General features: G+C 38.9%; 1 protein-coding gene across 6 annotated transcripts in view; it reads left to right on the plus strand.

Moving 5' to 3' along the window:
* Nucleotides 1-21,361, plus strand: part of celf3a (cugbp, Elav-like family member 3a) — a 36,388-nt gene that overhangs the window by 2,041 nt on the left and 12,986 nt on the right. For 4 of the 6 annotated variants that reach the window (XR_013795044.1, XR_013795045.1, XM_079590655.1 and 1 more), the window contains exons 1-4: nt 5,421-5,560; nt 7,179-7,456; nt 7,874-7,956; nt 21,224-21,272. Coding sequence is in view for 4 of the 6 variants with exons in the window: in XM_079590655.1 (XP_079446781.1) it covers nt 7,312-7,456; nt 7,874-7,956; nt 21,224-21,272 (277 nt within the window). In the remaining 2 variants the exon portion in view is untranslated. Of the gene's footprint in view, nt 1-3,088; nt 3,179-5,308; nt 5,561-7,178; nt 7,457-7,873; nt 7,957-21,223; nt 21,273-21,361 lie in introns of those variants that run through there. The other 2 variants (XM_079590657.1, XM_079590658.1) reach the window with 2 other exon arrangements.

A 21,361-nucleotide genomic window follows, 5' to 3' on the forward strand; every position in this document is an offset into this window, starting at 1 on the left:
AAGAGATTGAGAACTAAAGAGAACTAATCGAAATGAGCGATTTAGTCTACATTTTCTGAAAAGACATGATCGCTTTATCTGATGAACAGATTGCATTTAGGCTTTTATTCACATATGAACATTGATCAGGCTCAACCGAACCTGTTTGACGGACTAAAACAAATCTCATACAGAAGCTCAAATGTGCTGCGCGAGAATGAACCTCATTGGTTCTCCCACGTCAAGCGAACATGCTTGAGCTTCAGTTTACCACAACTGAATGTTTATGTGATTAAAAGCCTGAATTCAATTGTCTCTTCAGAAAGTTGACAAAACTACTCAATTTATATGCAATAGTTTTACGATCTCTTTATGTATTTATTGGAGCGTCAAAGTGGTAGTTAATGAAGGTACAGAAACCTCTCAGATTTCATCAAAAAGTTCTTAATTTGTGTTCCGATGAACAAAAGACTTACAGGGTTGGAACAATATGAAGGTGAGCAATTAATGACAGAATTAAATTTTTGGGTGAACTAACCCTTTAAGACGCGTATAATATAGCGAAGTGTTTAAAATCACAAAATAAGCATTAAATTGCTTAAGACCCGTTAAGGCTAAGCAGTTCATTAATTGCCTTAATCTTTAATGTTTGTCTACAATCCAGAAACAACAGATGTAGAAATAGTGTAACCACTAGTATCTGTGATGTAAGATGCAAAATAAAAATAATATTTACATGGTCGTCACTAGGGGGAGACAACCCTGAATGTTGTCCTGGGCCCTGTGCCGAGGGGAGCCCAATCGGTCCTGGTATAAACTCATTGGATTCTCTACCCTACAACAGAATCCTCATCAAAACTAGCACGTGCCACCTGAGCAAAAGTTTAATTTTTCTTCAGAAAAGAACACACTCATGGAAAGAAAACTTCTGGTGTTGAGCAAAGTTCTTTATAGTTTCACACCAGGGGTTTTCAAACTCTCTTTTCTCCCTCTGAGGTCCCTGCTTTACATGGCGGATCTCTGGAGAAGAGTTTTGAAATACCTGTCGGTAAACTATAACCTAAATTCTTGAATTATTCTTTAAGGTCATAAATAGTTTCCAAAAATACAGTCATAACATATTAATGTGTTGTGATTTGGTAGAAAGATCTGATGAAAACGCTGCATATTAGGATGAATTATCAAGCACTTAAATCACGTTTTTTGTAGAAATTATTGAAATATTGCCTGGTTTCACAGACAGGCCTTAGAGCCAGGTATAGGCCTTAGTTAAATTACGACATAAGTAGCTTTTATAAACGTGCCTTAGAAAAAAAACATTACTGGTGTGCATCTTGAGACAAAACAATGGATCTGACCTTTTAAGATATCTCAGTGTAAGTTGCTTTCAGTTAAGAATGGTCAAAGCATGGATTTTAGTCTGGGACTATAGGCTTAAAGGGATACTTCACCCAACAATTCTTCATTTACTCTACCTTATGTTGTTTCATACCTGTATGAGTTTCTTCTGTTGAACTCAAAAGATTTTTTTTTGAAGAATGTCAATAACCAGACAGTTGATGGTAGCCATTGACACACAGGGAAAAAAATACGATGCAAGTCAATGGCTATTGCTTGGTATACCATCAACTGTCTGGTTACCAACATTCTTCAAAATATCTTCTTTTTAGTTCAGCTGAAGAAAGTCATACATGTTTGGAAAAACATAAGGGTGAGTAGGCTAAATGATGACAGAATTTTCATTTTTGGGTGTAGGCTACTTAACCCTCTGTAAAACTGGGCGATTGAGGTTTAAAAGAATGTTTAGCCTAAACTAAACATTATCTAATCCGCTTGTATTATACTTTTTATAGACTTAATGTAATGTGCACACAAAAAATACAAGTGAAAGAACACAATATTTATTAAAGCTACATTTATTTCTTAATTTATAGATTTATTTACAGAAATTGAGAAGGGCCAGAGTTCAACGGTTATAGTTTTATTTGCATTCCAACAAAAAACAGGTTTTTGCCTCTCTCTTATGAATATTCAAAGTTTTTTTTTATTTCTAACGTATGTGTATTGATAAAACACAGTAAGGGTTTACCAAGAAGCACTCCAATACATTAGAAAGTCAAACCAAGTGTCTCATCATGGCCTCGGGTTTCAGTAAGATCGAATATGATAGGCTATGTTCGAATTTCGTTGAAAAAAAAAAAAAAACACACACCTATAACACACACACAATAATATCAGGATTTTATTTTTGAGTTTCTGAACTGGAAATGAGAGCCAAAAAAACTTTTAAATAGCCTATATAATTATCAGCAATATTTTAGGCATAATTCGTTATAATATGCAATTATTAGATTTAAAATACTTATCATTTTAATACGCAGAATTATTATAATTTCAGTTGTCAAATGATTATATTAATATATAATTAGTGAAATAAATATTTTGAATTTTAAGTAAATATCATAAAACAAAATCCATTGACTAATTCTACACCAATACATTTTAAAGGACCGAAGATGATGTTGAGGTTTTTCATTCATGTTCTGCAGTTCATCAGCTCGCCTCGTCTGTTTATTTTACGTAGCGTAAGCCTACTTAATTCAATTGGTTGTGAGGGACACGCCCACATACGCGAAGCGCGCGTGCTCTGCACGTTTCAAGTGAGACCTTTGTTAAACGCTTCATGCTAAACTTTCCTCAGCAGCACGTGCAGCCTGCGGTGCGATCCATGAAATTACCCACCCTCGTCATACACAGTTAACTCGAAATTAACCCTGGATTCAAATAGCCTATTAAAATAAACGCTTTGCTCAAGTAACCAGTGCTTTTGTTCTTCTTTGCGTGATCATGCATTGATAAACATAACTAATGGGATTTCGATAGAATTTCATTCTTTCTCTTCACATTGTGTTTGAAACTGAACAGAAAATATGCAACTGATACTAGATGCATACATATAAGGTTGTGCTTTTTAATAATGTTTTAATACTTCTCCATCCCCTCCCCTCCCTCCCTCCCTCCTCCTGTCCTTTGTCTTTTGTCTTTTTCTTTTAACCCAATCAACCTTTTGTTTTATTTGACTTCCCCTGTCCATCCTCAATGTATGCAGATCTTCTGGTGAAGGATCTTGTCTGCCCAGCAACAGCTGTGCTTGAGGGGACATCCAATGCCCTTGTATCCCATCCGCTTGCAAATCAAGGTAAAGGATATGCTGTTGCACAGAGCACACCAAGTATGTCTCGCTTATCCTTTTATATTTGCCAGAACTGACAATTATCTCAGGCTGCAAGTCCACAGCAGAGCATGGCACTATAAAGTCAGTGGTGCATTTCAAGTGGTAAAATGCACACGTTTTTCCAGGGCAATGGACAAAATGTAATGTTGTCTTAAAGTTACTTGTTATTGCAATGGATGATGCACACATGGTGGATTAGTAAAGTTGTTTCCCAACTCAGGCCTTCAAATGCATTAAACACAGTGGAAAGCTAGAGCTCTATCTCCATCTACTGGTACAAAGGGATCTTAACTTTATTGCTAAAGGCAACTATCATAGCTTGCTCTCTTCATTTTTTTTTTTTCTGTTCTTGCAATGAAGATGCAGACAATTTTGTGCCTAAATATTTAGTTTAGACAAAAAGATGGCAATATTTTTTTGTGAATGGATGCATATAGATAAGCCCATAGTTATAGTCTATATCCCAGAACTGATTGGTTATTGCTTGAAAGAATGCACTTGGTAAAGGTCAGGGTATATGTGACCTTTATGCAAGTTCACTTGAAGCGAGTGGATATAATATCACGTTTCATACCTCACAAAAGATATAAAGGCCTAAAGCAGCTTGATGTGAACTTCTATGAATGGATATAAAGGAAGCTACTCGCAAATTAGGAAAGTTTGTGTATCATCCAGATTTCTTTGCTCTTGATTGAAAAAAATAGATTAATATTCTGGCTGGCTGGGACATTAAATTGAATTGATCTTCCTGCATTTTTGACACAGACTTCGACCGTTGACAAGCTCTCAGTGCAATACTGAAATAACCAGCAGATGTCGTCGTGAATTCAACTGTCTGGTATAATCAGTTGAGTCATCTGTGATTGGAAGTGCGTACTCTTATGTACGCGATTGAGTCGTGCTTTGAGTCATAGTATAGAGGGTTTTTTGTCACAATGTAAGGTTATCAACAGAAAGATGCGTTTTTAAGTCTTATGGGTTTTTGGGTCAAGGGTAAAAGTAGCATTGGCGGATTTAGGGGCTCGTGGCAGATGGTTGCCAATCCCAGTAAATTAACACAAGTACACTAGTCTTTGATTGAGTTTACCCTAAGAGCCATACAGCTTGATATGAAGGCTACTGACCATTGAACAATTACATGCACTTGATGTCTTGGAGGATGTAAATCGAGCACACGGTGTGTGATGTTGTCTATATCACCTCCTAATTTTATTTAGTCAGTTTTTTTGTTTTTATTCATTCAAAATGAATAAAAATGAATTCCCTGATAGAACGCGCACGGAGATAGGGAAATTGCTCGGCCACAGAGTGAGGAAAGCTCGTAGTTTATGTGGGCGTTAATTTGCGAGAAAACATGATTTGGCTCAATGTAGTTTCAGCACCGTGGTCAGAGCTCGACAGAACAAAAGGCGGATTAGAGTCCTTGATATCAGGGACCGTCCAAATGTTACATGCAATCGCAAAAAGCGAACACTCAAATAAAGCAGTAGCGAACAATAAAGCTATTTATATCACTGTAAATTTCCATTAGCCTAAATAAAACATGTTCATTTGGTCTTTTGTTTGTTTCTTATTGGATCCTGGTTCTTAATGGATAGAGAACGTGCAGTTTCGTTAATATTAATATTATAGGGTCCTATTGTAGCCTATTTTATAAATAAAAAAAAGAGTTTGCTATCGCCTTTTCCTCTTTTCTTTATGTTTGTTTTAATTGTATTGATTTGTTGTATGCATATGGAGAATATGTCCCTTTGCCTATTGAACTCAACTCATTCTCAGAGAAACCAAGAAGGCCTGTTTAATATAATTATAGTAGCCTAGGCTACTGTACTGAATTTATTCAAAGGTATATTTCGTGACAATCAGCATTCATTTTGAGAAAGTATAAAAAATAAAGTTGCAGTTACAAGATTTTAAGTCTTACATATGAAGTATGCATCACGAAAAAACAAAACTTATTGTGAATCAGTTGCAATTGTGAGATATAATAGTGCAAATACACACAAAAAATCATCTCAATTGTGAGATATAGCCTACTGTTGGCGCGATTTGGAGAAATAAAGTCATAATTACATTTTCTTTTTACTTCCATAGTATACCACAGTGAAATGAAAAGGACAGCTGTTCGTATTTGACAGCACCCACTGGTTTGTGAGAGGAAAATGTAGACGCTCCCTTAATCCGAGTAAGCATCACGGTTTCCACACCCCGAGGGAGGACAGGAGATGGACAGGAGGGGGACACCGGCTTTCGACGTCAAAAGCTACGGGTTATACGGAGTGTCAACACCGTGAATATAGGCTACAGCATTACCGTGCGTCTTCTTCACTGCCTCTGCATTAAAACGTGAGTGAAATACATTTGATTTGCGTTTAAACTTCTATTGATTCATGCATGTATTCTAGTCAACAGGAGATATTTGAGAGGGCACAGAGAGACAAAAACCAAGACGATTCAAGGGTGACAGATGCACGGATTTAGTTGAATGTACAGTGCTTTGCGTTCAAGCCATCCGCTCTCCATCAGCTCTCTTTATCAGTGCACGTAGAATATCAGACCATATTCTACAACCAGACAGAAAGACAGCAAATAAACAAACATCCCCTTGGGATTAACAAAAGAGAGAGAGGGAAGGAAACGAGAGCAAATTTCGGCTTTGCACACACACCAGAGAGCTCGTAAGATTTGAATAAACTTCTTTCAGTCTTTATCGATTTGAAGGCGTGAAGTTGCATGGATAGTTGCGTGTTTTTGTTCTCTGTCATGTATGTGCGTATGTGGTGTCGTGACAAAGAGCCACATACGCCTGAGCCTCCAGTGTGGATTAAACAAAGAAGCTACGGGGATATCCGTCAATATTTATAAGCATTTTTATTTTATTGCATTCAATTTTAATGTGCTCTATTCACAGAGCTCGTAACACAAGCTTCTTTGTTCTACTATAATATTTGATTCTCTTAAAATTCCTTTATAGAAACCACTCTTATCCTATGTTTTGATAACACGTTACAATATCTTTAATTATTGATATTTACATTATATAATGCATTCATTTAAACATATCATTAGTGTATATTGAAATAGCTAGAAATTATATATTTACACCACAAATCTACTAAGCATTGTATGATGTTTGACATTTCAGTGCTTCCACTGTATTGAAATCCTTATTATCCTCCATAATATTATGCAATTAATTCAGCACAAACCAAACAACGTAGGCCTACTAGTTAATTCAGACTTTGTTTGGTAGATAATTTCAGCTTTGGTTTACTATCTGTTTATTTATAAATGTTATAACTTGTAAGATCTCCTATTGTGTGAGAATGTTCACCATTCAAAATCGACCGACATTGAAGATCGTAATTCTGGCAAACTGAATGGCGATTGGTGGCCTTTCTTTTATACATTTGCATATTGAATTGTGATTGGTCTTTCGTTCTTACATCTAGTTAAAGTAGCTACCTTCATATTGCAAACGCGGCTGAGGCCGGGAGGTCGTAAAAGTTGATGTTTTACATTTAATAATGCATATTAAATGATTTAAAAACGTTTCCACAAGTTGCAAATTAGTCAGTGCACATATTTTTCGTATGTTCGCTCACGAGCAGGAATGGTTTGAAGAGGTAACCATAGCAACAGTAGACCGCTCCAGCACTTTATCATTATCGCACGCGCACGGTACAATGGCAAAACTTAAACACACTTTATTCGTTCTATATTTGACGGATATTGATATATGATAAAAGCTTTAGTGTTATGTTTAAAGGTTCTTTCAGATACTTAACGTTTGGCTAACTGTGCTGTAAACCGAATGAAATTCCCTTCCTGACGGTCTTTAAAGCTTTACTTTGGCTACTTTACAAGCACCACATGTCGTTTTACACATATATAAATCTCGTTAATGGGAGTTATTATAAAGTGTTGGCGAGTATTTTAGCTTTATCTGTTTTGTTTAACGCAGAGCTGTCACGGTTCAAATCTTTTCCACGGGGACTCGAGTTTAACAACGCGACTCTTCCTCCGCCGCTGAGCCGCTCTCCAGTGCTGAAACCCCGGGCGCAGCTGTCGCTCCGTCCCCTTAGGAAACTGTCCTAATGAAGGAGGCCGACGCCATCAAGCTCTTCATTGGCCAGATCCCGCGGAATCTGGAGGAGAAGGACCTAAAGCCCATCTTTGAGCAGTTTGGGAAGATCTATGAGCTCACGGTGATCAAGGACAAGTACACGGGAATGCACAAAGGTAATTAAACGAGATTGACGCGGGTCTATTGAACGGACAGTCTCAAGAGGAGATGGAAGACTAATGGTGCTAGATGAGATTCATTTTCATATCTGAAGAGAAATGTCTCTTGTACTGCATCTAGTGAGGACACATACTGTGTTTTAATGTGTAGAAACTTTAACCTTTAGTTTGACATAGCACTCATTTCCTTCTACTTCATTTTGAGTTTGCTTCCAACGGTCTAGCTTTCTAAAGAAATCTATTCACAGAAAATGCATCTGTGGTGAGAAAGCAAATTCAACGTTTTTCTATTTCTTAGTCACAGTTGTCAAATCCTTTTATGTTCGCAAAACACTGCTTAATATTCATGGACTGTCTAGGTTTTGCTATATTTTTATTTATACATCCCACGTTGTATTCTTGTTCCTTCTTCAGGATGTGCGTTCTTGACGTACTGTGCGAGGGAGTCAGCCTTGAAGGCCCAGAATGCACTGCACGAGCAGAAGACATTGCCTGGGGTGAGTTGTCGCTGTTGATGACGTGAACGCAGAGACGGGCTGTATAAAAAATTGATTTGTTTAAATCAGACAAACATTTCCAATTGTCTATATATAGCAGACTGCATATAGAATAAATCTTTTATCATAAAGCACTTCTAGCAGGGGTAGGGGTAGGGGTGGGGGTGGGGGGGAGACATGAAGTTGTTTCTAAAAGTAGAAACAACACATTAGATGGTTCAGGAAACAGGATCTGTGGAAATCTGTGTTGACTGAACAGACTTTAATTAGGTATGTAGGAGGGCACAATCCTTGAAGGCATCCGCGATCATGTCGCTCTCTGAAGTCGTTGATTAGCTGTTAGGCCATCTGCCGTGCCAGAGCCGTGACGGGCAACCTGTAAATTCAGAAACCTCCAATCTCTTCATCTTTTTTTGAATGCCTTTTTATGTTTTCATCCGTAAATCACCTACTTTTTTAGATTTGCCAGATGCACTGGATCATTATGAGCGATGTTGCGAGTCGAATGTTCTTGACGTCAACGTATAGAACTCGAGGACGAGATTATATGGTCTGTTTTTAGATTTAATGAGGAATTAATACAACTACACGCTCAGTGCTCGCATGATGTTTTTTTTTCTTCTTCCTGTTGATTAGACTTGAAGCAAGCAAACCCACAGGGAATCTTTTGCTTCCCCTCAGATTCTATTTAAGCGAGTTTAATTTGCACAAGAGGAAGCTGCATGCGAAGACGCCGTAAAAGCAGAGACACGATGTGGACTGGGCGGCTAAACAGAAGCTTCTGGTGCATCTGAACAGACTCCGAGCCAATTGTGGTCCCACCAGACGTAGGCTAATGAAGGGATATATGACTTTATTACTCCGTATGTCACATCACGTAACATCGAAGACTGGCTGAGTAGAGTTAGAAGCGACAAAATTAAATCGAAGTGCAAGCGAAAAGAAACCACGTTCTGCCTTAGCTTCGGAGAACCAATGTTTGCGAGCATCTGTTTAGATTGTTTTTCCTTATGGTGCGTAACGTTATGCGCATGTGTGCTCAAGAGTAACTCCAGAACAAATCCCATTATTAGCATGACAGTAGTCTGACCTTTGCGACCTCTCCAGGCGTAGATCAGCGGGTTCCCTCGGCTTTAAATCCTCTCTCCTCCTTCTCTGTCCCTCCATCCGTCTATTGGTCTACCCCCCTCACCTAAGCCTGGTAAGACGGTGTTCAAACCTCCCCCTGAGGTACGAAAGGGAACCATGTTATTAAGAACCACAGCCCCCCCCCTCTTAAAGAGAAATCTCTCTTCCTCTTTCTCTGTCTCTCCCTTTCATTCTTTTTTCACACACACGCGGAAAGCCCAGCTGTGTGGCATTATTACCAGCTCATGGCACCTGCCATTCAGAGCAAGCCCCGCCCCCAGCCTGTCAATCATAGCGAATCGCTCCAGCAACGCTGCGTGATGTGTGTTTAGAGTGCGTGTGCGGGTGAGATAGGAATTGTTACCACGACGAGGGGAGAAAGACCGATAAGATAAGACCGAATTTGGCTTGGAACCCTAATTTCTCACTTTTTCTCTTTTTTCCCCTCAGGCTTTGTTCACACTAGGCTGAATTCAGATTTATTTTCCAGATTTGATCTTTAAGACTCACTGTCTGCATTGTCAATTTGCGAGTGATGAAAACGTATCCGCCTGTTCAAATGGTGTAAGTAAAGGGATAATTCAACCAAAAATTACAATTTTGTCATGATTTACTCTCCCTCATAAAACCTCCTCCTTCTGCATAACACAAAGTTTTTTTTGTCCGTATTTTGTATCCCGTTGGCTTTTATAACAGTTTTATTTTAGTATCATTTTTATAGTATTTAATTTTAATTAGATTTAATTTTTTATATTTTTAGTTTTCATTTTAGTTTCAGTAGTTTATGTGCTTTTTGCATTTCATTTTATTTGTAGTTTAGTTTTAGTAATTTTTGTACTTTAACTAAAACGTATTTTCAGTTAGCTACGAAGGCAACATTTCTTTTTTTTATCATTTAAGGTTTTTAAAAATGTTATCTAATATTTATATTTAGTTTTATTTCAGCTTTATTTCAATTAATGTAAACAATCTTTAATCTTTGGTTTTAGTTACTTTGGACAAAAAGTAAATAATGCCAGAATTTTTATGTTTGGGGTGAATTATAACCTATTAATATTTGCTTTTTCTTCATAACTTGCCATAATAACACCTTAGCTACTCTCAGTTGTTGTAGAAGAAAGTGAACACTATCATTGCGGAATAAGAAGTTGAAAAATATGCCTCTGCTATGTGACCCCCTATTGAATTTGGATCACAAGAATGTTGTGTTATTTGTATATACTGTACATTACTTGTTGTTTGCATGTGTGTACTAGTTTTCACAAAAACGCAAGGTCTAGAGCCTGAACCCATTTAAAAACTGAACTCCTTTTAACTTGATTCTAGAATGCTGTGTCATGCGCGAGATGCTGCAAAAGACGTGAGCGTAGCGGTTAAGGACGTCTGTCTACCGCGTGTTTACACTGAAAAAATAATTGAAAGTAGCGCAGTGGAATGGAAAAACATGTTCTGTCTAAACAGTCCTTAACTCTTGTCTCTCACACTCTCATCTACTACTAAAGACAATCCTCATCTGTTGAGGTGACCTCCAGGGTGGATGAGAATTGTCTTTAGTATTAAATGAGAGTGGGATAGACAAGTTAGGTGTCATTCAAGCGGTCCACAGTGTTGTCTTTATTTAAACATAGTATTGAAAGCCACAAAGAAAAGGCAGTATTCTTAACTCTGAATAAATATATAAATACACAAATAAATAAATCCTAACAATATGTATTCAAAGGTTTCAGGCTCTTTCACACAGCAGGCTGATCTCAGGTAGGTTTCTCAGGCCCAGCTTACACCTGGTATTACGATGCGTTTTGGTCAATCGGATCACAAGTGGATGACACTAAACACAGGTGTAAACGGGGTCTAAAATGTTTTGAGCTTGTCCACTTTCAACCACTTCCAGAGGTAGTCAAAAAAGCATTCGACAGGATTTTTTATGTAGTGTAAATATGGCGTGGTCTTGTGGCTGTCATAGGAAACGAACGCTACTGTTTTTTGTGTTCATATGTAAATTGCATGAGCTTATTTCGTTCATTAGCTCGAAAGATCTGAAAAAGCCCATACATTTACCCGCCCATAGACCCTCCCTTTGATGAAATCAGGACAGAAGTGGTTGAAAGTGGACAAAAGAGACGGATTAAAACACCAGGTGTAAACGAATATGTATCTGCCTTGTCTACTTGTGATCCGATAGACCAAAACGCATCTTAATACCAGGTGTAAACACGGCCTCAGGTTACCAACTCAGGTAAATGATACACTAACAGACTTCTTTATGACATAATACTAAAATTATTAATAAAATGAGCATTCACTTAAATCACAATAGTTGGACGTTAAAGCATTTGAGTAACAGTTTTTATTATCTGAGATTTGATAAATTTTCCTAACATGTAGTATTAAATGAGAGTGAGAGAGACAAGAGTAAGGTGTTATTCAAGTGGTCCTCTGTGTTGTCTGAGGATGCGCCACAGTCGTCATTGTAACTCTCAAACTCTCAGAATTTAGAAAATGCAGCTTAATTCCCTTATATACACTCATTATAACAAGTAAATACTAGTTCACACATGCAAACAACAAATAATATACAGTATATACAAATAACACACTATTCTTGTGACCCAAATTCAATGTGGACACACACTTACTGTATGTACATCATGACATCTTACCATGATGCTGAACTCATGAGGTGCATTTTATTCATGAATTTGTGTCTAAAACTGCTGTCTTGTTCACACACTCACTAATCACTACATAGTGAAACCCACAGAGTTCACTATATAGGGAAAGAGTGATGAGTGAATTTAGATTACAGTATACACCCCTGCATATTGCATATGCCGCATTACATACACACATTGTGTCCTGAATGACAAAAAAAAAAAACCTTAACCATCTTAACAAATGTTGAAATTGAAACTCTAAACATACAATTGTGTTTTGGGTTTGTAATAGTCATGTTTCATGCAATTGTTTGGGCAAGCGAAAAATGCCTTACAAAAAACATTCCAATATTCTAATTTCGCTACTATTGAAACTCTGAATAAAAGATCAACTGAGAGCAATGTATTGAAGGGAGAGGTTAAGACAGACAAGGGAGGAGGGGTTGAACAGATGGCATGGCTGGAGTGGCACCTGGCCTTATGTTTCATTTCAGGTGAGAGGCTCGCAGTGATTGTAGACAGAGGAGGAGAATGGAAACCTGGAGTCCTCTCTCTGGTTTTCCAATCCCATGGTCTCCTCCTCCTCCTCCCCCTCCTCTTATCTTTCCCCATCTCTCCTATCTCTCGCTCTTTGCCTATCGTTGCCATCCCAACGTGTTTGCTTAGCTCTGTTTATCTCGCGGCCCCACTTGCACGGGCACAACAAAGCGGCGGGCGATACTTCAGCCGCTCACGCGTTCCTTCAAGCTTTTAAACATACACATAAACACCTTCGTTTGTTCGTTTCCTCTGTTTTAGAATTGGCCACGTCTCAAATCGTACTCTTTTTGGTCTGCTCTTAGCATTTAAAAAAACTGCAGCTAGTGCACTACAAGGCTAAAATAACAGATGAATTTGGAAGACAGTTGTTGTGTTGGCGATTTATGGTATAATGTGACTTTCACATTTCACACTGACTTTTTTTGTGGTTTGTTTTATCTGCTTTTTCAGGAACAGCTTTACTCTTACTCCTGCCTCAGCCACAAAAAATAAGACGTATTAGATCAGCAGGACAGACCAGATAGCTTCTGTTTGCACTATTAGTGTTGTTTTTACTATTATAATTGTGATTCAAAGCATCAAATTACGCCCGATCTCTATTGAACTAGCGCTCCAATTGGCGTGCACACATTTTTGGGATTTTCATGTTTGGGACGAGTAGTTGTGCGTCTGAACGCATGTTTAAAAGAGCGTCTGTTGTGCCTTTGTTGTGGGGGAAGGGAGGGCAGGTGTTATTAGAGAGGGGGATGGAGTGTGTGAGAGTGAATGTCTGGATGTTTGTTTGTAGTTTAGTACAATGTGCTCATTCTGATTTCCGTCATAGTGTGTTTAGGGCACCCGGATAGTCAAATAAGATAAGACTGGTTGTTGTATACCCTAAAATATGTGTCATGTTTTGTTCAGTGCTTGCTTTTTACAGTACAGTAAGTGCACTACACTTAAACTATGTGTACATGTGAAATGTACTTCTCTGAAAATCCAATTGAGTTTTGTATAAGAAAGTGTATGCAAACTCATATTACTGTACTTTTTGCACAAATAAAAGCCAAGCGATCATATCAGACTAACGCGATCCGACGCGAAATTGCACGCGCACACGTTTCCTTTCCAGAAATGCACGATTAAGTATATTTGACTTAGTGTCAGTGTCTATACTCACATCCAGGCAGGATGAGTCCATTGTTCAGATGAATTGAAGGGTTACAGGGTTCGAGAGCGTGAAAGAGGGAGAGAGGTGAAAGTAGGTCTAATTAAAGAGAAATTGGACGGATATGTGAAAAGGGGGGAAGATTGAGGGGTGAATTGGGGGAAGGGGGGAAATGAAAGAAAATTTGACATAATGAGCCGGGGGTGGTGGTGGGGGGAAGGCGGCGGACGTCCATGAGCTTAAAGACAGACATCTGCTAGTGTGTGTGTGTGTGTGTGTGTGTGTGTGTGTGTGTGTGTGTGTGTGTGTGTGTGTGTGTGTGTGGCATTTGATGATCACACACTCCGTGAGAGCAGAACTTAATCTGATGGACATGTATCCACTGTGCACAGTAGATTTTTTCACACCATTGAGACTAAAATTAAACTAGCTAATGGACATTTTCTACTTTTCAAAGTGTAGTTAACTGCAAAAACTGCCCTTTTCATCCACTTTTATTTTGTGTGTGTGTGTGGTAGTGTTCGGATGCTCAGACATTTATTATAATAAAGTCCCGAACAACAGATCCCCTTGGGTCCATCCTACTTCCTCTCTTGATTTGGTTGGTTTTCATTGTCTGCAACAAATCATGTAATCTTAAGAGCTTGTTTGCTGGCTGTAATCTGTCTTCTTTCTGAATGTGTCCCAGATCAATATTGTTGCTCAGGAAAAGCCATAAAGGCACTAAATGATGAATATGGCATTTGCAGATTTCCTGATGAGTAATAAGGACGTATCGAATTTTCAATGTGAAGTGTCCATGATCATCTTTTAAAACATATAGGCCTGATTTCACAGACCGGCTTAGACTAAGCTAGGACTTAGTTCAATTACATCATTTAAGTCGCAAACGTTCCTTAAAAGAAACATATTACTGATGTGCTTCTTTAGACAAAACAATGGCACTGACATATTCATAAAATATGTGAGTGCAAGTTGCTTTCAGTTAAGACAGCTCAAACATGCATTTTAGTCTGGGACTAGGCTTAAGACTCGTCTGTGAAATCGGACAAAATATTCTATACCTGTTTTTACCAGGTACAGTTGTTTCAAATGAAGGATATTCACTATAAAAGTGTTAATTGCAAACAAACTGAGCATGACCAGAGACAGTAGTTACAATGGAAGTCAATGGGGCGACCACACAATGATTTTAAGTGCACAATGATTTTTAATCTACTATTATTTTTTAGTTTTTACAAACTGAGAGCCAAGTTGATCTAATCAGTAAAGAGTAGCAAACAAATATGCATTATTTACTTAAATCCATTTCTTTTCTCTTCCACTTGGCATTTGGTTCCCATAGACAGAAATAAAGTAGCACCCCGTCTCAATCATCAGGACAGTTTCTCCAATGTTGACTTGACTGCGTGTTCAGGGTGTCAGACATCAGCGCTATTGCAAGCATTGCTCATACGAGGTCTGTTTGCTTGGCAAAAGCGAGTTTGTTTGAATGTGCTACATTCAGAATTTGATATGCATATTGAGTTAGCAAGCCCAACCAATGCACATCTCCATTTCCCAAGCGGTGCCATTTTCACACATGCTTCCCCCCCCCTCTCTCTCTGTCCATCTTTTTCTATTTAAGCAGGCGTTGACGCTGACAGTTTCAAGTCTGTTACTATTGTAATTGCTTAAGGTCTAGCGATTGGCACGTTTGAAACAGGCGAATTGATTAGAGCTTATTGATTATTTCAAGAATGAAGATATTAGGTGCTTTAATCGTCCAGCCGAGGTGGTGTTTCATTGTCTAATAAGAGTAATTGAAGTGACTTTTCAAACAGCAACAGCAGCATGACATGCAATTAAAAGGCCTTTTTCTAATTCTCATAGGATTATCACACATGCAGTTTCGATGACCTCATAATTAATCAATAATAATGGAATATTTGTATTCAGCGCTGTGTTGTTTTTTTGTAACACTGCAGAGGTGAATACAAATTATGAACTTAAAATAAATGCATTTTCCCTTATACATTCATATAAATTGATGTCGAATTGGTCAAGTATCCTTTAAACTGATGTAGAATTTTGTGTTTAAGTATAAGGCACATCAGTATCGTGTTATCTTTGGCATGTTTAATGGGCATGAAATGGCATATTTTGTATGAATGTCTTTCTGAACTGTGTTTGTTATAAAATGGGAAATGGATGCGGCTAAAAGAATAAGCTAGAAAAGGAGATTGAAAAGAAAGAGAGTGGAATATATTGGGGGTGGGGTGGCGTGCAGGTTGATTACGGTCGCAGGTCCTGTTGCCAGGAGACGGCTGGGACATGGGATGCTGGGTTGCTAGGGAACCAGCTCAATGCAACGGCCAGCATTGCATGATGGGTACAGAGGCAAGATTGAGAATAGTCTTTGTGTGGATACACACCTAATTTAACATCTGCCACCACACACACACTGACAAGTCGCAAGAGAGATCCTCTTGAGCTAGCTTGAGTGCAAAACACACACATACACACGTACACACACAGATTCTTTCCATGCACAGAGAAACTTGGGGAGTATGAACAAACAGCGTGCCTTGCAGGCATGTAGGGTGTGCGTGAATGTGAATTGTGATCTGATTTTTGAGTGCTTATGAGTCACTGGCTTTCTGAATTTTGCTCATATTGTGTAGTAGATTGTATAAATGGAACAGGCAAATTTGGGTGTGTCTTCACATTTTGTTTCGGATACATAACAGCATACAGCTATTTTACAGTCAAGCACTGTGATTTGTTTGTATACGTGTTCGAGGCTCTACATGGAGGGTGGCGGCAGAGTAAATGTCAGTTGATTGAATAATCTATGGATTTAATATCCCATAATCCCACTGAAATCCCTGGCCTCAGATCAAGGCGCAGATTAAGTGTGTGTGTGTGTGCTGAGTTTTTTATGCTGGCAGATGAACCAAGCAGGAGTTATGATGACCTGTGCTTCTAATGGCATGTACGGAAGGATATTACATTAATATATTTTTTGGTATTTTCTATTTTTGTAAGCAGACAATTGCACTCTCATGCTACAACACATATTGAAGGATTGCATTTATGTGTGTATGGATGGTTTAGGATTTGCATATTTTTTCGTACACAACAATAGCCTATGTTTATTGGTTCTTGAAGAATGATTTCTGAATGATCAGGTGACTGAAGACTGGATTAATGATGTTATAAATTCATCTTTGCATCACAGGAATAAATTACATTTTCATATATATTACAATAGAAAGCTATTTGAAATTGTAATAATATTTCACAATATTACTGTTTTTATTTGTGCATTTAAATATTTAAAGGTAGGGTTGGTAATCCTGTTCAGAAACATTTTTTTTTATACTGGGTGAAAGTGTCCTTCCATTCTGATAGTAGTCAATACATTATGTGTTCAGAAAAAGGAATGAAAAAAATCTGACCTCTGTAGCAGCTGTAGGACAGTAAAAACTCTGACCAATCACTGCCATTCGGTGCGAATGTAAAGAACCAATCAGATGCCTTCATGTCTCGTGCCCGAGCACTACTGCGTGCACAGCAGTGATGCGCGGGTCAATGTATAAACAACCCGCACCCGACCGACGTTTTCAACTAACCCGCCCGCTTAGACGGAGGAACAAGGGGTGCGCATTTTTCAGAATGCTGTATGATATAGCCTAGTGTTTTGTAATAAAGGCTTGATTTATTCATTTATTTCGTTTCATTTTCTTAACAATTAAGATGCTGCATGTGTTTATCCAGCCTAATCGACGTGTGCGTCTCTCCACGGACTTTCCCAACAAAAATCCCGCCCCTTCTCAGCAAATAGGCTACATAAAACTGACATTACTGAGCTATATGCGTTTAAAAGTAGCCTATTAAAATGGCACAATGGCATTGCTCAGTTCAACGCGTTGGGAAATTGGGCATTTTGTCCCGCGTCAGCTTTTATTCAAAAGTTAATAACGTGCTCTACATTCAAAAGGTAAATAAGGATTTCCCACTTTCATCTGCAGACTGCTCGTGCGTCATCCTCGCGCATTCAGCCAATAAAGTGTAGACCTATGTATTTCATAGAACATTGTGTCTAGTAGGCCTACTATATAAATTACAAAGGTAAACGACCCGACCGACCGCGACCCGAATATCATTAAAAATATTTTTGGATGACTCGTAACCGCGGGTAACCGCAGGCACCCGCTCATTTTGGATCAACCCGCGCATCACTGGTAGGTACATACAGCTGACTCCAAATGTGGATGCGCGTTCATGTTTGTGGGGGGACGTAGCTTTGGACGGAGCACTGACAGGAGGGGGCGGAGCTTAGAAGAGGTGCCACTTTCAAATCTGGCTAGCTCTCCAACATTACCTACTCTAGCTTTAACTGTTTTTAAAAAATAAATAAAAACTGGCCCTACACATTTGAACGGTATTGTATATAGCAGAGTGGATTTAATGAATGTAAAAGCAACTGTAGAATGTTAATCATCTGTAATTATTAGTGTGGTTATATTAGTTTTCTTTGTCGAGCAGCGTGTGGAAGCCAACAGGTTTCTTTCGGCTCGATGATGGAGAGTCTTCACTGCCTCTGTTGCTTTGGCAACCACAGCAGTTACACCTGCTACTTTTATCTGTCTATCTCTGTCTCTCTCTATTTTCCTTTCTCATAAATAAATTCGAAAAGACTCACTTTTCATCCATTTTGATCCCTCCATCGCCCTATTTTTTCCCCCTGTCTCTCTTGTTCTTTTTTTCCCATCACTACCTTCCCCTCCCCTCGTCGTCCAGGGCAACCTTGTTTACCTGCTGGGTAGCTCGTCTCGCCGTTGTCATGGTGACAGAGGGTTGGTTGCCGTGCCGACCTGAAGTGGCAGTGCCACGACTTTCTCTCTCTCTTTCTCTCTCTCCCACTATTTCTTGTCTCTTCCCGTCTCTCTCGTCCTTTTGTACCCTTTCTCCTCACCCTTTCATTTTTGTTCTTTGCCACTGTCTCTGCTTTTCCTTTCTGCAATCCTTGAAGCTCAGTGACTCATCACAGTGCAAGGAAAGACGTGAATAAAGCTCATAAAGGATTTTCTCGTACATCACAGCGCATCTGTAGCCTGTACTTGTAGCTTTTCAGTAATGTTTAGGTTTGATGTGCCATTTTCCTGTTGATTCATACATGTTAAATGAGTGAGCTGTTCCCTTGTCTCAACCTTGATGTGAGTTGGCTCCTTTCCGAAAATGAATCCAAAATGGCACAGTCATTAACCTAATCCTTTTTGCTGACCATTTCAAAGTGCTCATGCAGTCAACAGTTGGCCAGCTATCTGATGTGTCTTATACACTCTTGAAAATAAACGTCTAAAAATGGGTTTACAGGCTGACGCCATAAGAGGACTCATGAAAACCTCTCCAAAAAAAACCCAGGAGGTCTTCATTTTCCCTCTTGATTCATCAATACATTGATCTAAACTTTCAAAGGAACTTTCACCAAGTTCTTTTTTAATTCTATCTTCTTTTACTCAGTCATGTTTTGCAGAATATCCTGGTGAATATTTTACAGTGCAATGACAGCTCAAAAAAGATTATAAAAGGGATTCATGCTACTTGTTTGCTGTATCCAAAGTCTTCTGAAGCCATACAAAAGTTTTGTATGAAAAATTCAAGTTGCTATTTTGCTCTATCGCTATAGACCTTATGTAGTCCCACCACTGTATTTCCACAGCATTAAACTAAGATCATACGGATTTATGAATGAACCACTCGTTTTAAAAATCTTCCCGGTCTGCTGACTTTTGTTATGACATCCGCTTCAAACATTACAATGCTCATGATAACTTTCATTAACTCTACAATAAGTTAATCCACTTCACCAGCTAATTACTTTTTCGACAGCGATGCCATAGACGGAGCTAATGCAAAAACGCAAGTTCAAACACAAAATTCTAAAGATGGCTGCATGCTTGTTCACTCATTTAACATTAGGTCTATATGCAGTTTTCAAATCTCATTTCCGCTCTTACACGCTACAGTAATATTGTGAAATGTTATCATTTAAAATAACCATTTTCTACTTGAATATATTTGAAATGTTGGCTAATTTATTCCTGTGATGGCAAAGTGTTGTTAACACCACACTAACACCATTGTTTCCGTCGACGGACGTTGAACCTGGTGCCACACAACATGGCCCCTCATGTGTGAATGTACGTGAACTTATGAATTTAAGTAGATACTCTGCGAACCATGATTTGAATTTGGGGGGATTCAAGAAAAAAGTTCTTGGCTGAAAGAACCATTAAAGAACCTTGTTTATGAACTAAATTGGGAGCAGCTGCCCCCAATACAATGATAAAACGCCCTCAAAAGTTATTTTTTCCCCTGTATGCCAGTGTTTTCTGAAGATAAACAAAGCAATTTGGACAAATCAGATTTAAGCGCTGCAAAACAAGCTCTTACACTGAGATCAGATTAGTAATCACCAGAGGGAGTTACACTAGGAAAGCAAAAGAACTGATCCAGAACAGACGTATAGTGGGTGTTGGGGATCTTTACAGTGCTTTACATTACTGCAACAATCAATGAGACCTGCTTCATTAGTCATCCTGATAAATGCCCTTCGGTTTGCGCCCTTCTCCGCGAGTCGTCTAATATGTTTTTGGTGTGCTGTGAAATAGTGAAAGTCATTATGTATGGTTTATATGGCTCTGTGCGTGTGTGTGTGAGAGAGAGAGTGATTGCAAGGAAATGCCTGATCAATACGGACCCTGAATGAGTGATCGCGGCTGGTCTAATAAAACCAAGCGATCTGAATTGGGGCGAAATGTCACCTGCTGCATAATTAACGCTTTTATGTTGATTCGGGTAATTTAGCTCAGAGCGTCTCTCCTTGCCTCTCATCCACTCCTTTTACTAATTGTATTTATTTAAATTAGGGCTGAAGTGATTGAACAATTCCATGTAGAATTGCGATGTCATTTGAATTACAATACTAATACTATCTACTGTTCATGCTCGTTTATATTTTCGTTTATATCTCTATCTACACAAACAAATATAATACTACAAATGAATACTGAAATTAGTTTTTTTTTCACCTAACCTTGGTTGAATTTGGTTATATATACAATATTTTTTCCATTTTCATTTCCTCTCTCTCTCTCTCTCTCTCTCTCTCTCTCTCTCTCTCTCTCTCTCTCTCTCTCTCTCTCTCTCTCTCTCTCTCTCTCTCTCCCTCTCATTCTGTTTTCATGTTTTTCTCCTCTCATATCACCATCCCTCCCATGTTCCCCTGGTGCCTCTTTCTCTCTTCTGTTTCACAAGCCCAGAATCTCTCACCGTTTTAATCTGCCGTGCGTCTGTAATCCAGATTAGCCAGCGAGCGTGCTTAATCCCATCACTTCCCCAATCCTGCGTGGGTGTGTGCTTTTCCTGGTGCCTGAGAAAAATAGAGAGAGAGGGGCAGGATTAGGTGTGATGGAGAGAGAAAGAGCATAAAACGGATTCTTGATGAGAGATAAAAGTGGACGTGAGAGATGGCGATTAGGCCTCAAATGGAGGCAAACAAGTACAAAGGCTACATGGAGAGAGCAGAGAGCAGAGATAAAGGGACACGAACACCACAGAAGCAGGTCCAGTGTGGAGATTTTTTCTTTTAACTGGAATATTGAGGCAGATGGACAGGTCCTGAGATCTACATCACGCACATGCATTCAGCCAGCGTTCTGCAATAAATGCACGCACAAACACAAGAGGAAATGAAAGAGCTGGATTAGGAAGTACAGTTGATCATGTGATCATGTGCTCTGTGTTTCAGATGAACCGCCCCATTCAAGTGAAGCCAGCGGACAGTGAGGGCCGAGGAGGTAAAAACGCACACACACACACACACACACACACACACACACACACACACACACACACACACACACACACACACACACACACACACACA

Source organism: Phoxinus phoxinus, assembly GCF_949152265.1.
Source record: "Phoxinus phoxinus genome assembly, chromosome: 19".
Classification (NCBI taxonomy): Eukaryota; Metazoa; Chordata; class Actinopteri; order Cypriniformes; family Leuciscidae; genus Phoxinus; species Phoxinus phoxinus.